The 16825-nt window shown below is 50.8% G+C and overlaps 1 protein-coding gene across 1 annotated transcript in view; it reads right to left on the bottom strand.

The window, feature by feature from the left end:
• The window catches only part of bmpr1ba (bone morphogenetic protein receptor, type IBa), an 85663-nt gene that overhangs the window by 13096 nt on the left and 55742 nt on the right, over window positions 1-16825 (bottom strand). The window contains exon 4 of the mRNA XM_048984036.1: window positions 12239-12510. Within this exon, the coding sequence (XP_048839993.1) occupies window positions 12239-12314 (76 nt within the window). The 5' untranslated portion in view covers window positions 12315-12510. The remainder of the gene's footprint in view (window positions 1-12238; window positions 12511-16825) is intronic.

Genomic DNA, 16825 nt, shown 5'->3' with positions numbered 1-16825 from the left:
TCCCTCACCCAATTAACACGACCGCAGACACCTTGGCCCCGCCCCCCCCCTGACCCGGAGTGGGTGACACTGCTCATCATTTACTGGCACTGCTGTCAAACATGCCGCAAAGAGCAAGTCATCATAAGAATGTGCAGGATGTAAACAGTACCCCCCCCCGGCCCAGATCATCAAAAAGAATCCATTTATCTACGCTGTCCGGCTCCCCACTCGCCTGCCCCCCGCCCGTTGCTCCTGCTCTTTCCCTCCTCTGTTTGACAGTCCTCTCCGCAGTGAGATAGCACATGGCTGACGTTAAAAGCAGCTTGTTTGAATGCTGCACTCACCTGGTCCGAGGCCCAGCCGCCTCTCTCTCCTTCTCACAGGCAAATAATTCTGGGAACTGGAAGGTCTCCACCGAGCGTGAGACAGACGGACCAGAGCACAGGAACAGGCGGCGACCTTGGTGTACGAGTAATGTCCCCAGAGGCTGTCGCTACCCCCCCACCCCGGAAGGTACGATGGAGCTCATTTGTGGGTGCTCCTCTCCGTAGCCATGACCAGGCTTGAGATCCTGCAGCATGGTGATGATGTCACCCGAGACAGGCGGGTGCTGCCCGACCCACTGTGGATCCACCGGCACTGCAAAGAAACTGCTTTGGGCCGGGCAGAACCAACATGCCATCTGTGACTATAATGAAGAGCTTTGCACCCCTGGACACCCCTCTTTGCCCTCCCCTTCTGCCCCCCTTTCTGCGTGAAGGGGGCAAGCTGCCTAGGATCTGGAGAATGTGTGGAAAAATGAAGAGGGCTGTTCCCGGGCATGGAACACTGTGCCTCCCTATCTCCTCCCGTCGAGACGGGGAGGACAGTAAGACGTGTGCCCAGCTACGCCGACAGCCGAGCGATCCAGTCAGAGATAAATCTCCCCATGAGGAAACAGCCAGCTGGCCGGGAGCAGCGTTAAAGCGTGCTATGAGGCAGCGAGGGTAACGATCCAGGGGCCACCCGAGCCAGCCGGGGTGGGGGGCATAAGCCTAAGACAATAAACAAACCAGAAATGGGGGCAGTTTGGGGGATGGCGATTTGGGGGTCAGGAGAACGCCTGTCACTTTCAAAGACATTTTCTAGTGGCAGTTTCTAGCGAAAAAGGAGAATAATGACAAGAGAAATGAAAATGAATAAAACTGGTGAAAACGGGGGGAGTCTGTGATGCCCGGCTTGTACGATCCTCGTGTGTGCCACACCCCCTGATTATCCACGTGTGCTTCCCTGATCGTACCCAGCTGTCTTATTTTGCTTCGTCTGGTGTAGTTAAGTCTAAGTCTTGCCTGTACCCCTTGTCTGTCATTGATGTTAGTCGGTGTCGAATGGTCCGTGTCCCGTATTTCCCTATTAAACCCCCGTTTACCCGCTTTCCTGCCTGTTTTGCCTCCTTTCCGCTCGCTCTCCCACCGTCCGACCACCCGATCGCCCATCGACCCCCGCGGGTCGTGACAGAGTCCTGCTGGGGGGGAGCAGCGTCAGACACAGTCAAAGGAAGCCCCCGTTAAACGAAGATGCCTACGCTAACAAGCTGCTCCCGGGGGTAGATGCAGCGAGATCCCGGGGCTGAGAGCTGCTTAAACAGCGATTTTAGGTACAGTGGCAGCCGCCGAACACCAGCCAGAGACAGGAAGGCTCCCAGGACAGCTGGCTCACATCGGCCTCCACAGAAGCCACAGGAAGCCAGCAGCAGTCTGACAACCCAAAGGTCCAATTTCTCTGCCCTCAGCATCCTTATTCCCAGGTCATAGAGTCTCCTGACTCTCCACAAGTACCAGGCAAAGACTGCATCTTCAGTAAAAGCATTCTCATTTTGTAATTATTATTTTGGCTTTTTTTTTTATTTATTTAAATGTGCTGACTTTTTGTTTTTTTTCATTTTAATTTTATCTGCAACTAATCTCTCTCCCTTACAATCAAATTGTCTTTAAATATCATTCTTGTGTTTTGAAATGGGATCATTTGATAATGCAAAAAAAAAAAAATCTCCAAATTCTGTCCCGACAGTATCTGTGCAACCGTTTAAGGAATAAGCAAGCATTTCGGGTCAGAGGCCAGCAGGGGTCAGATATCCTGGCCTGAGCTGTGTGGGTTTTGCTATGTGAGTCGCTAACTGACGACAGGAAGGGCAGTGGATCCGTGCTTTGCAGACCAGAGATGCGATTATGGTCCCGCAATCCTTAGCGCCATCCACAGCTGGTCTCGCACCTGCATGCGAGTTCATCAAAAAAAAAGCAGTCACATCAAAATCATAAAAAGGAAACACACACCATGTAAGATGTACGAGCCCGTTGCATGTTAGAATCCTGCTGTTATTGGATACAGATGGGAAAACAAACGTGACAAGTCAGCTCCGCGCGGAAGGCCGGATGCGGCGCCAGACAGGGGCCTGGAGTACAGCGTTATCTGCCGGATTCCCGCTCCGCACACCTGGCTACGCGGCCGCAGTTCCCAGAAGAAAGCAAACATGAAGCGAGGCAAACAGAATGTGGACTGGGGTCCGGACTGCTTGCACAGATTTACGATATGGACGCCATGTGGCTCTTCATTCTGCATTTTTCTCGTTCTTACAACGCAGGGACCAAATTTTCCGACAACGTGATAAAACCTCTGACTTACAGTTTTTCGGTCTTTAATTTCATAAAAATCTGTGACTGCAATCAAAAAAACAAAAAATGCCAAAAGTCTTGTATTTTTTTGTGACTTAAGGTTACGGTTAGGGCTGGGGGGGGCGTCAAAGTTATCATAGTTAGGGTTTTGCCCTGAGAAATGAATGGACGGTCCCCACAAACATATGAGTACAAACGTGTGTGTGTGACTGCGCGTGTGTGTGTGTGTGTGTTTTTACACGCTCTCATGTCCATATTGCCCTGTGCTGATTCCCACGAAGCAGCTGGGGAGGGAAATCGATGCCTTTGCAAAGAGTTCCATGCTTGGAGAGGCCGGCCTATGTAATGGACACCCAGCGGCCCGATTGCCCCTGGGGGGTGCGGGGGGGTGCATTCATCACCTCTGACCCCCCCAGCCTGGCACCTTCACAGCCTAACCTCACTTCAGCTGTTCAGTGTGACTTCCTCCTCACGGCCCCCACCCCAGTCTCTGCCCGGCACAACGGAGGCAAAAAAAAAAAAAAAAAAACACTTTTATTTGTGGAGTATCCCCCCCCCCCCCCAATTTTCTGATAGGGCAATAACCACCTCTACCCCCCCATGGCCGACCGAGCAGAAAATGGGCTGTTATCAGCGTAACCAGCCACATCAAACCGTCGAGCTGTTAGCAAAGGAGCGTGAAACTGCTAGTTTGTTTAAATTTGTAACACCCTCCAAGGGGCTCAGGGGTCAAGGGTCAGGGGTCAGCGCAGGATGCAGACTTACTGCAATGGTATGTAACAGTGGGATACTGAGAGTGGCAAAGGGGTTTTGAGCAGGACCAACTGGGAACAAAAGAGGAGAACTTCAACTTAACTTAATACCCAGCTGGATATTAGTAACATGCACGAAACATGTGGGGCCAACCCGGCAGTTTCTGTTATGCTCTTTAACTCTAGAGGGCGCTGTCGATCCCTCCCAGTCGATGCTTTGACAATGTGTTGCATCTCAGCCACCTGGCGTCCTTTAATCCTGTGTCGGATTCCGGTTCCCCCCCGGCCCGCTTGGCCTGCCTTCATTCCAGATGTGAGCCAACTGTGGAGGCACGGGGCAAGGCCATCCGATTGGGTGGCCCAAATGCCCCCCCCCCCCAAAGCCTGGACTGGGATATGCCTGATGTAGTACTTCTGGACAGGCCACCTTTGATATCCTGCAGCTGTATGGGTTTCCCATTGGTCTCAGATGTCAAAGTGTGTGTGTGCGTGTGTGTGTTTGTGCGGTGCCCCTGCTGAAGTACACCCCGCACCACCTGACACTTACAGCTGCATCACACACCTACTCGGCAATACACACCAGAACCGCAAACCGCATTCTGCCACTTCAGATCCGGCCCTGCGCTCTACAAGAAAACCACAAAACGAAAAAAATCGGGATTCCCGCAGTTCTGATTACCTCTAAGCGGGAATGAAACCGACGTATTAAAGCAGAAGATCGTGCAGAAGCAACATCTTCTAGCCAGGAATCCCAGTGGCCCACAATCAGGCAGCCAAGCGCCAGGCCTCTGAGAGACAGGCGCGTCATTTCCGTGAGGTCCGTATCACAGGAATCTCGGTCTCGCCTCTCTCTGATTGAGCAGAAGAGCTACTTTGCATCTGAGCGAGCGCCCCCCACCCCCTCACTAAAAACAAAGTGCCGCGCGACAGCTCTGCCCCCCTTATCTCCCAGAACAGAACACCTACAGCCACGGGGCACGGCCGTTGGCACGGATTCCGGCTTGTTTGCATGTGGAGCGTCCAGCCCATCTGATCTCTCTTCAGCGGGTGGCCAGGCGGGCAGCTCCAGGCGACTCCCTCAGATAAAAGGATTAGCCCCCACTGGCCCCCTTTGGACCACGGGAGAGGAAGCCGAGGCTTCCGATGGGACCGGGGCAGCAACAGACCTGGCATCAAGCTGGCAGCGCGAACAGGACGCCAAGCGCCACTTATACACATGCCGACTGCCCATCTGCAGGCGTGACTCCGCCCACTCCCAGCGATCGATATTTGCCAGGACGGACCCGAGAGAGCCGGCCGTTCTCCCTATATTTGCACTGATACTTTACCTTTCGTTTGCACTAATACATCCCCCGACGTCTGCTGCGATTATTCTCCCATCTGCTTACCGCATTTCACGGTGGGCTGCCTTAAGCGTCTCCCTCGCACCGGCCTCGGCAAACACGCGGCGCTGGGACCTCCTGAATCTGCTCCGCCGCTCGGCTAAACACGCTCCAGGCACCCAGTGCGGTTAATGGACTCGAAGTGATTCGAGCGCCAACTTGCCGTCTTGTTCCATTTGTCTGTGACCTGTGTCTGATCGCCATCCTGATCTCTGCCGCTCGCCCTGGTACTTGCTCTTCACGCTGCCCCACGAGGCAGGGCAGGTTGGCCAAGAGGAGCTGAACAAATCCACACACCCCACACTCCTCAAAATTGAGGAATCAGGAGGAAATTGACCCTCCGCTTGGCGAGAAATCAGGAAGAAACGGCCTCTGCGTCAAACACAGCACATCTCCCATCTTCAGGTTCAACTCCATCAAAATGAAGAGCCAAAGCTAAATTTCGGCACCCCAAATGCAAAAAGATAAATTCCTGGAATGAGAAAACTGCCCCCCCCCCCCCCCCCGGTGTTGGGAGTCACCAGGGCTGCGGATTTTCACACAGATTGTAAAATGATCAGAGGCTTCACACCCGAGTGGATGTGGTCTGGTTTTGAAATTATAACCGAGCCGTAAATCTCACTGGCCTGTCCTTCCCACTACAATCTGTTGAAGTCCATAAAGTTTCTTGCTAATCCCACTTGCTAATCCCACTTGCTAATCCCTTCATAAACACTTACATTCATTATTTCTCAAACACCTTCATTAAAAGTAAATCTTGCATAATCTGTAGTGTAACCTATGTTCCACATACAGGATACCAGCACACACAGCACTGTCCCTCGTATTTTGTCCTTCTTTGCTTTTTCTTAACTGGAACACACAGGTCACAGAAAACACGTCACTGCTGATCTCACACAAGATAGTGCTCAGGCTGGTTCTAGAAAAGGCAGATCATCTCCCCTAACAAGTGCAGCAGTCGTCTCTAGAACAGACACCCTACTCCTGCGAGCATCAGCCTAACTCTAGAATATACAGACCATCTTCTTCGGATAGTGTTGAGTCTGGCTCTAGAACAGACACTCAACTCCTAAAAGTAATGAACTGGCTCTAGAACAAACGGATCAACTGCAGAATGCACTGACAATCTCCTCCAGACTGTGTTGAGGTTGGCTCTAAAACAGACCAGCCATCCACTCCAGAGAGTAACAGGCTGGCTCTAAAATACACAGATCGTCTAACCTGCATCTCCTCCAGGCATCATAAACAGGAGTGCTATCAGTATTTGGATGGTAGCAACAGTTGACAGAGTGACAGCCAGATGCCGGGGACTGGCACAGAAATAAAGGCAGGCGTTTGCTGCCGACTGTAACCTTTCAGAAATACCCGAGAGGAGGCCAGCCTGCCCGAACACCGCGGAGTCCTCCACCCCGTTTAGACATAGGCAGCTCCACCCAGCCACAGCTCAACAGCTCCACACCCACACAATGCGTGAGAGCACTCAGCTTAATCCCTCTCCCCTCCCCCGCTTCTCCGCAGGCATCAGAGGACAGTGCCGGCTCTGCCCCACACCTGCCCGCTGTCCGTCACCCCTCACTGATGCCTCCCCCCCCCACCCAGCCCGGCTCCTCTCAGGCAGCTCGCCCAATGGCGTCCCCGCGGTGACCAGGCGGTACGAAGTGACAAGTCGCGCTCCTGAGCATGTCCCTCATTATACGAAAGGGGCGCGTTTCATCCTCGCAGCTTATTAGTTACACCCTGGAGTGGGAGTCACCAAACAAGGATCTGCACATCACATGACGTGCTAGAAAAATACTATCAGATGTAGCCTTTTACCTTGACAGGTAGCCAAAGCCAAACCACACTACTTACTACTCAAATAAACAGCAAACTGTTTGAAACATTTGGTAAGTTGTTAGGGAACTTCAGCGTCATCCTGTTCACAGTTTAAGATACAAGACTGCAGAAGTGCATGAGGGCTTTACACTCACATGAAGCTTCTTAACATCCAGAAAAACAGAACCAAACACTCAGAGACAGAATAAGAAGCCAATATGAATTTAAAACAATTAGTTTTAATATTTCCTCCCAAAATTACGGAAATGAATGAGCAGCTTCTTCCCCCACAGACAGATGTTAATCCCATTTGGTGCTCAGACTGGAACATGCTTTTGTATCAGGACCAGAGGCAGGTTAGCCGGACACTAACCAGACGAAATAAACGGAGACAGTGACGGTTACTTAAGCTGACCTACTAACTATTACCGATGCCCAGGAAGCCCCCCTGATCTCCAGCCGCCTCCAGCTCCTCAGCCACGCAGTTTCGGTGTCAGGCTGCCAGAAGTTGCTCCAGACGTTCCTCTGTCCAGTGTCCCCCAGAGGACATAGATGACGACAACGAGCCAGGTGGGCAGGACGTAGAATCCAGGAAGCGTGTGGCCCACAGGCTGTCATGCATGACAGACATATTGCAGGGGTACCCCCCCCCCCCCCAGCAAAAAAAAAAAAACGATAGACCACAGACCAGTAAACCACCTCTGTCATGCATATTAATGTAAGCACCCCCCATCGTACAAGGCTCCATTGTCCAAGCCTCCTCACCCCCTTTCATTACCCATCCTCCCACCCCCATCCCTCAAGACCTGGGATCCGGGTTTTAATCTCCCGGTATTCAAGAGAGCGGCAGAATCCGGGGACTCGGCACCAGCTGAACTGTGTGCTCAATGGCAACCGCTCCTCTCGCGGCTCTGGGGGCTGCCATTCACAGGAAGGGGTGTCCGAGGCACCCCAACCCCTTCACCTTTACCCCACCCCCCATGTCGCAGGTGTCACAGCCTGGTCCACCTGGTTCTGTCTGAGCAACACGACCCGTATCCTGTCAGGAGACTAACAGGAAAACCTTCCTTCCTCTGATATTCCACTCTTCTTTCTTTTTTACAGTCGTCTGTTCTCCAGGGAAAGAAAGAAAGAAGGGAAGAGGGAAGGGGGAATAAAGCATGGAGTTGAACCTTTTGAGTCTGTCAGCCATGCATCCTTGGTCCACAAAAGCTCAAGCGTCTTCTGAAATCGCACAATAATGCAGTTCACTCCATCAAGGCCGAAGAAATAACCCCAAGAGTTCAAATGGAGGAGTTTGTTATTCTTCTTGCCTAAATGTGTGCTCGAGAATGGGCAGAGTTTACCTCTGCTGTGGCCTCTCAAGGCCGCCCAAAGCTGCCAGTGTGAGTCAAACACGTTCCATGCAGCTCAGCTCATGAACTCAATCTATCTTCAAATAGGGAGCTTTCATCACAGAGGAGCTCTTGCCCATTCCTGCGTTTACCATGGTCCAAACAAGGCCGTCTTTACCGCACAGACCCACGCGAAAGGAACTGAAACTTCAAAGAGTGTGAAACCTTGACACGTAGCATAGCAATTAATGAACCTTTCACCAAATGGACACTTTAACAAGAGCCGAAAGGTTACAGTGATCCTATGAAAGGTATCTCACTGCTAGTCAGATATCTGTCCTTCTAAATGAATAAAACTGAGAAGTTCTATTCATTTGGCTTTATACAGTGTTAGGAGACTCAGGAGAAGAAAGAAGCTGATAATAGCACTCAAAAAAGATGAACAGAAGTTAATTTTAAACGGTGTTAAAAGTCAGTGAGGAAACATTCAGACCGCACTGGAGGATGTGCGCGCAGTGTGGGGAAATGTGTGGGACAGCAAAATCTCAACAGAACGGATTTTTCATCTTGTTCTGATTTCCAGTAAAATGCAAAGCTTCAGAGCATCACAACCCTCGAACCCCATAACACTAAAACTCTTTATGTCTAAAAATGCTAATTATATCTCAGAACAGAAATTATGCAGGTCTGATTAATACAAATAGGATAATCACTTCATGTCAAAATCTGAATGAGTCGAGTCTAGTAGGACACAAATTAAACATTTGCAAATATTTTTACTAGACTGCCACACAGCCCTGTGTGTAAGTGATGTTACACAATACAGTAATCTTTGGAATGTTCTGGGCCAATTTGTGATTATTAGTAAATACAAAACAACTGCAATTTCAAAATCCATTTGTCTTAATTGATATAACATAAAATGTCCACAGAATGCGAAGCCAAACCACTGAAATCACAGTCAGCTTAGAAAAATAACACGTAAGTTACATTATTTCACATTAAAGAGCAACGTCAACAGACCTTCCAAACGTACTACAATGGGTCTCCAAGGACTTTAACTGAAGCTGTATGTACATGGTTCATCAAACGACTCATCTCCATGAAACAACGGCTGTATGTGAAAAGACCATCTTCTTGGGAACATCTCAGTTCAGATCGGTGACACTCAGGATGTTGGCCAAAGCGTTGATGTTTTAATACAAGAAGCAAGCAACTTCGGTGGACATCACTAATAATCTCAAGCTCATTATTTTGAACATCTACCCTGCAGAGGCTGTGGCAGATTTTCAGGAGTGACAAATGTGTTTAAAAATCACACCCCAAGGACACATGGAGCAGGCTAAGTGTGTAATTATGCAGCATTATGTAATTATACTGGGTGTACCAATAAAACTTGTGGTTTTCTCCATTAAAACATTTATATGCTTCCTGTATCAGAACGCTTTCATTTCTTTTTTGTTCTTCTTTGTAAATCTTTCCTCACAGCCTCTTAAACTGAAAATTGAGGGCCAGGGGTCTGTGTTATCGGCACAGATCTGTCCCAGAGGAAAATCAGCGTAAATCACAGCAGAACACTCTGTGACAGACTCTCTTATAAAATCGTGGCGTAGTAAATAAAATTAGATCGACCGATTCCCTGACGGTGAGCGGATTCCGGAAAATGAGGCCAGCTGAACGGAACGGGACCTGCCGCCGTAGCGGCTTCCATAACCAAACGCGCCCAGAACTGAGAGTACCGGCCTCCACATCCCGGCCTATTAAAACAGCGGGGATCCGTGTGTCCCAGACGGGCACTGGGGAGAGACAAGGCTGCCATCCCTCCCTATGACGGAGTTTAGCAGAACTTCACAGCAGCTTGGCCTCGCAGTAAAAGGACAGATGAATGAGGTGTTTTCACTGAGCTGTCGGCCCTTTGTGTGGAAGCACAGAGCAACTGATAACGACTGGAGCAGGAAGAATTTCGGCTAATGAATCAGTGCTGTAGGGTGAACGCACAGACCAAGGAGTGTGAGAGCCCGGCCCTCACACACGCACGCACACACACACACACACGCACGCACGCACACACACACACACACACACACACACACACACACACACACACACACGCACGCATGCACGCACGCACACACACACACACACACACAGGTTTGTAATTATATCTTGTGGGGACTCTCCATTAATTTCCATGGGGAAAACTCTAATCCCAACATGATGACCATAACCCCTACCCAGCCCTAACCTTAACCAAATAACATACAAGACAATCGGCATTTTTAGTTTTTGATCGCAGTCACAGACTTTTAGAAAATTGAGTTTGTCCTTGTGGGGACTGAAAAAATGTCTCTTCAAGATAAAAAAAAAAGTTACAGGTTTTTGTCACATTGTGGGGAAATCTAGTTTAATAATTACTAAATTTAATAACTTACAATTTAATAATTACTAAAACGTGCGTGCACACACAGAGACACAGAGACACACAAACACCGGGCGACATGCTCAGCTCCCCGGGAAGGTCAGGATGATGTGGCAGTGGGATCACTGTGACCTTGTTTACATTGCCTGGCTTCTTAATTCCCTCGACTGCAGGAAGGGAAGGGACTGCGCAGCTCCTTCCATTCCTGAGCGTGTTCGTTTGTGTGTGTGGGGGGGGCATGCACAGAGCAGAGACCGTCTCAAAGCGAGCCCTGACTTCAAACCCCAGAGACACTGCAGCACCCAATGACGCACACGGCGATTTTTTAACATGCCTCCCTGTCCCTGCGCCATTTCCTCAAACGTCTCACTCCCTCCCTACCTTTTCGTAATCACCTCTCCATCTTTCCCTAAACTCTAGTCCTAACCTGTTCTCACTTCTCTGCTTCCGATACAATCCACGTTCTCCGTGTGAAAAAGGGCAGCTGTAAAGTCAGACACCCCGACTCAGTGGGTCACGGCCTGCCTCGGCATCCAAGCTATTTACCCCGGGCAGCTTCTCAGACTTTGCCGGACTCTTCTGCCAAGTGACGATGCAAACGTTTGAGCTGTCCGTGTCAAGACAGCACAGACACAAACTATTCCCCACTGACTGCATGTACTTCAGTTTGTTTTACCCGAATTAAAATGGTAACGAGCCCTCGCGCTGATCTATTTTAGTGCTCGCAGCCGTCGCGATCCAGGAGTCACACACGCACCAGCTATTCTCATAGCCGGGCTTGTATTTGGGTCAATAATGCAATGCGGCTACATGCTAAAAGGGCAGCCTGGCAAACAGGACAGCAGGTACACTGTCTGGGCGTGAGAGGATTAGGGGAGGGCAGCAATGAAGGTGCATGCCATGGGGGGGGCGAGGGGGGAGGCAAAGTAGCAATGAGTTCCCATTTCACAAAGCACCCATCTTGGTCTAATATTAGGGTGATCAGCAGCCAACAATGAGTGACGATGAAGATGAGGAAGGCATGCAGAAATGGTGAGGGACCAAGAGGAATCAAGGAGCAGAGATGGGCAACCAAACGGCACGTTTCATCTGGGACCTTGGCGATTATTTTGAACATTAACAACGGAAAGACTCTGAGATGATCACGGGCCCGTGTGACACTTTAGACCGCACACACGCCTGTTTGGCTTACATGAATGCAAAGCAGCAGCCGCGGACTGGAGAAGGGGGAGGGCGACGATTCATTCGAAAGCTTAAATTCCAGCTGCGTCTCTAAGTGTCAGACAGCTGAAGTCGCGTGAATCCCTTGAAGTGTAGAGCACACACACTGAAAGCAGTAAAACCAAACCACATGGGTCCCAGTCATAGAGGCACCCGCCAACAGCACTACAGCCATCGCTGGGGACTCAACCCAACCAACCCAACATCAAAAAAAACATCAGACGCTGAGGGGCTCAAAAAACTTTTTGGAGACCAATAACTGGAAGGAATACTATGGAAATATATACTGTGACCACAGAAAGAAAGAAGAATATAGAAGAATCACAGAGGTGATAAAAGACAGGACAGGAAACTAAACCTAAAATCAGCGTAAATTCCGAAAGCCAAAGACTGGGTCTGGGGAATACCCGTAAAGACAGGTCTGCCTAGGGCTGGGGGAACAAGCACAGCCCCCACTCATCTAAAGACCTTGACAGTACGAAGTGAGCACAAACTCCCCCCACCCCCACCACAACAACAGCCAAAACTTCTGTGGGCTGCTGTCTTCCAGCCTTAAGCTCGTGCTGAAAATCACAGCTCTGACAACACTGATGTATGCAGGGTAGGAGCGGGCAAGGAGATACCCAGCGGCGTGGGGACAAGGGGGCATTCACTCAGGGGGGGCACGGGGGCATCCACTCACCCTCAGCCGCGTGGAGAACGGACAGCAGTGCCACCAGCAGGGCGCTCCAGACAGGTCGTCCCGGTAAGGATGCCATCCTCTGTCCACCACGGCGAGTCCCAGAGGTCGTCCGCGGCCTCCTCCGCTTCACCACGTCCGTGTGTGCGTGACGGGAATCGACGGGGAGGGGGGGGGAAGGGGGCGGGGGGACTGGCAACTCTCCGTAGTGTGAGAACCGGCACACGACGCAGGTTCTCTCCGGCGTGCAAGCGTGCTCTGAACTGATGGCCCAGCTGTGAGGGAGGGAGAGAAAGGCAGAAAGAGCGAGAGAGAGAGAGAGAGAGAGAGAGAGAGAGAGAGGAGGGGGAGGGAAAATGAGAGAGGGAGGGAGGGCGGTTAGTGGGCCGCTCTCTCGCTTTCCGCCGCCCGTGCAGTTTGGCCGGCCCACTCTCGCCGGGCACCTTCTGGACAGGACAACAAAGCAGCAGCTGAACGCCCCTACCCCAACCCCGCTCCACGCTGACCTCGCCCCGCTCCCCTCACACTTCCCCAGCTCCTGTTTCCCAAAGAAAGTGGTGGGGAGGGCTGGAGCGAGGGGCCGGGGAAGAGGGTTTTTGGGGGTGGGGATGGGGGCCATTGTAGCCCCCTCACCGCACAAGGGGTGGTAAGCACATGGGGGAATTCTTTCGCAAGCCACTGAACCGCCTGTGAGAGTGGGGGTTTGCATGGGCAATTGGGGGGGGGGGGGCGCAACAAACAAACCCAGTTCACAGCCGGTAGGGATGTTGTCGCCCCACTAGCTGGGTCTCTGTTCGTAGGTCTCAGGAGCGCCAGACTGACCAGTCCATAGGAGGGATGCGCCGGGTTTCTGAGACACTGAAGCTCTGCCATTCGTACCTCTGAGTCACAATCAGAGGGTCCTCCAGTCCAAGGCCTGGAAGCGTCCGTGGTGAACCTTTGCTGAGCTCCTTCTGCAACCCGCAGACGCTCTTAGAAGGACAGATGGAGATCAGCCTTCAGGCAGGGGGGACCCTTAAGGAGGCCGTGACCACAGGGTTGTGGGTTTGAGTCCTAAAAAGGTGTGGGTTCCGGAATAGGCGGCAGATTCCCCTCACAAACAGGCAGCTGTATAAACAGGGCCCCTCCTGCAGGTCACGCTGGACTCAAACGCCCACTGAGCAAATAAATGCATTAAATACAACAGGAATCCAGGGGAGCGATTTAACAGTCGCACCCCATGTCCTTCCTTGGGTCTAGTCTGCTGTGACGGCTGAGAAGTTATTCAATGAAATCCTCATATCCACTCCTGAAGCATAACACACCCAACTGGGTCGTTGCTGGACCGTCATTAGTGTAATTATTGTATTGTGAAAAATGTACAACTGCAGAAGCTGATTGACCCCCCCCATGACACACTGGACAGGCTGCAAGCTCAACCTGCTCAGATCAAACTACCACTGCTCTCTCAGGGAGGAAATCTGGACCAAAAAAATGACCTGTTTATGCTGAAAAAACATAGGAACTTAAATTTCTGATTTGCCTTTGACTAACTGGTATTAATCATAAGCAAACTGTCAGCAGAAGGTGATTATATCTGACACTGTGGAAAGAGTTTTGAGACAAACGAGTAAAAATAACATTTGGAAGGACCGTGTTCAGGACCAGCACTTTGGATTCGATGGAGATCATAAGGAAAGATAAAAGCAGGAAGACGGTCGGCTCCTAGCCAATGACAGAAAGTCGGGGACAGTGCAGTTTCTGGAAATCCGTAAGCGGATAACCTGATTGGTCAAGCCTGCTAAAATCTGCGTTTCCAATAGCAACAAAAGAAAAAGTCATGAAAACACGGCAAAGCTTTGTCCGTTCATGTGGATCACGCTCACGACCAAGGACCAAAAACGCTGCAGTGGTTCTGCGGGCCAGAGAAAGGGGATCGGCGTTACGAGCAGCAGAAAACTGCAGTCCGTCTTCACCCAGTGGCACGGGTCAAAAAAACTCATCAAGAGTGATAAGTTCATTTCTGCTCAAAAACAAGGCGACAACTGGTTTATACCGGTGTGGTTGCAAGTTAAGCCGACTGTTAATTATACATGATTATTCATCGTTATGATGGTAGTTGTTGGTGACATATCACTGAGCCCTGCAGTTTTGGAGCTCACAACACCATTGGTAATAGCAAGCAGCACAAAACAAGACAGCAGTCCTGTAGCGATCAGAGTAGCACGAGCCGACATTCAGGACCGAGAGAGACGCTCAGACCCAGTAGAATGTGTTTAAACAGCACAGACGCAGTGAAATGGATTCGGCTATATTTAGCTGGTTGTTAATAGGTTTCCATTCGCTGGGAAATGGCTCTGTTCCTCCCCAGCGCCTCATCCGCCCATCCCAGAGGCCTGCAAATCCCGAACAAAGACCAGCTCTTCACCGTGCCTGAAAAAGGGGCCACAGCAGGGCTGCCCCAGCACCGGGGGAAGGTAAAATGGCGCGGAAGTCGTCGGTAACGGAGTCGTCTGCAGCTCCGCAAAGACTCCCCAGAGACGAAGGGAGACAGTTGAGGATTCTGGGAGCGAACAATCTGCGGGTTAAGAAGCAGCCGTGTGAGAATGCGTGTCGGTGTTCAGTGACGTCAGGCAGCGTGCAGCTGTGTCAGAGGTTAAATGTATATATATACATGTTACAGTAACGTGAGCCAGTCCTGGAGAAGCACGGGGGGTGTTAGGGGGGGTGTTTTCCGTGTAACACGTGACCCGTGACTGCAGAGTGCCAACAGCCCCTAGGCTGATCCGTTGCGGTCAGGAGACTGGCGGCACAACCGACCCATGGGGACTGCAACCCGATCCCCTACCACGCCCCCCCCCCCACCGCCCTGGCAGGGTCACAGCGGCCCGACCTCTCGACGCCCATAACGAAGCGGCACCTGGTATGGCACAAGCAATTTCTTTAAAAAGGTTACAAGTTAAGCTGATTAACGGGAAGCTATTATAGAAATTACATCAAGTCTGCCAAAGGCACGCGAAACAGTAACGGTGCCGAACAGGGGGCAAATATGGCCCCCCTTTACGGACTTGATGGGGTTTTTGCTGTAAAAAAAAAATTAAAAATTGCTGTGAAAAGGGTGAGACCCACCCAGCAGGCGGCCACGCCCCCCTCTCCTCGTGTGAGCCAATAGCAGTGAAGCCCAGCACCCAGGCTGAGAGCTGAGGGCGGACACAGTGTGAGCTGCCAAGCCAAAGAACAGGACACCGCAGGACGGCAATGAGTGCGACCGTGGACACATCACGCAAATGGGGGGGGGGGGGGACTGACATCCTCACTGCTGCCCTTCGCTCTTGTCACTCTCCCTTTCTTGCCAGCAGACTTGCCAATCATAATCAGCTTACGGTTAAACCATTATCACATTATCGAGTCGAGGTGGCCATTTCTCTGATTCACCAGGGGCCTGCCCACGTGCCTTGCCCCCCCCCCACCCGCCCGCCCGCTGCCTTATCACTACGACACAACTCCGTGTTGCCAAGGACAAGCTGGCAGAATAAAAGCAAACAGCATTAAACAACCAAATACAAATAAATTAATCGGGTAACGTAGTCAACAAAGGCAAGGCAAGATTTGACTAATTACACTGTGAGGTACAGTGTAAAGGCAATTTATGACAACGGTGAAAAAGGGCACTGATAACAGCGAGCAGGAAGTGGAAAATTCTGCAGTTTCGAGTTCAGCTATCGCCGAACGGCTGTTTCGGTAAATATTAGCGAAACGCTAATGAGAAACACGCCAATCAAAGACAGACCACTAGGAATCATAATTTAATCGAAATACATAAGGAGAAAGCAGCAGAATGATTAGAGAAAGAAGGATCAGAATAAGTCAAACGTTTGCTGTATTCCAGTTGACTTTACAAAAAAAAAAATCGGTCTACCTCCATTCTTCCCAGAACTAAAACAAACATAGCAAAAACGACCACAGAAAATCAAAGGGACGCGAACAAAGAAAGCAAAAATAATCATATGAGATGTAAAATTTCCCTTCTGTGGTCCTCGATGACGTGGCAGGTTGGGGGTTAAATGTCGGACGGGTAGCGGAGAGAGGGAGGCGGCTTATTTTGTGGTCTGTCTTTGGGCGGGTGACCCTTACCGTAGACAGACATCAACGGTAAGATTCACTGAACCACAGTCACCTTCTGCCCCATGGGCCTGGGGCATCTTTCAGGTGGCCAGTAACACCCACATGACCGGAAGAGGTGAAGCGGGTGGGGGCGGTTTCATCAAAAACCACACCCCTCGGGCTTGTTACCTTATTGGGCCTGTGTTGCTCAGAAATGTGGCCCGAACGGCACGCTACTGAGCAGCAAGAAGGACGATTTGCGGTTCAGGGGATTCCCGTGGTATCATGGGAAACATTGTTAGACTGCAGGCCCAAGCTGAAAGTTCAGGGAGCCGCACAAGGTTTGACCGGCTCAGCTGTGCCTCCTCTTCCTCGAGGTCCAACACGCAGATGGAAAATATGACCGTTACAGTCAAAACTAAATGAAATGACTGATAGCAAAAGGAAGATCCATGCAGTCACTGATGATGTCTCACTCTGGGTTTTGATTCAGATGCTTTTTGTCTT

The sequence above is a fragment of the Brienomyrus brachyistius genome, chromosome 2 (genome assembly GCF_023856365.1).
Source record: "Brienomyrus brachyistius isolate T26 chromosome 2, BBRACH_0.4, whole genome shotgun sequence".
Classification (NCBI taxonomy): domain Eukaryota; kingdom Metazoa; phylum Chordata; class Actinopteri; order Osteoglossiformes; family Mormyridae; genus Brienomyrus; species Brienomyrus brachyistius.
Note: the sequence above shows the minus strand (reverse complement) of the source record. Positions and strands in the feature narration are given on the sequence as shown.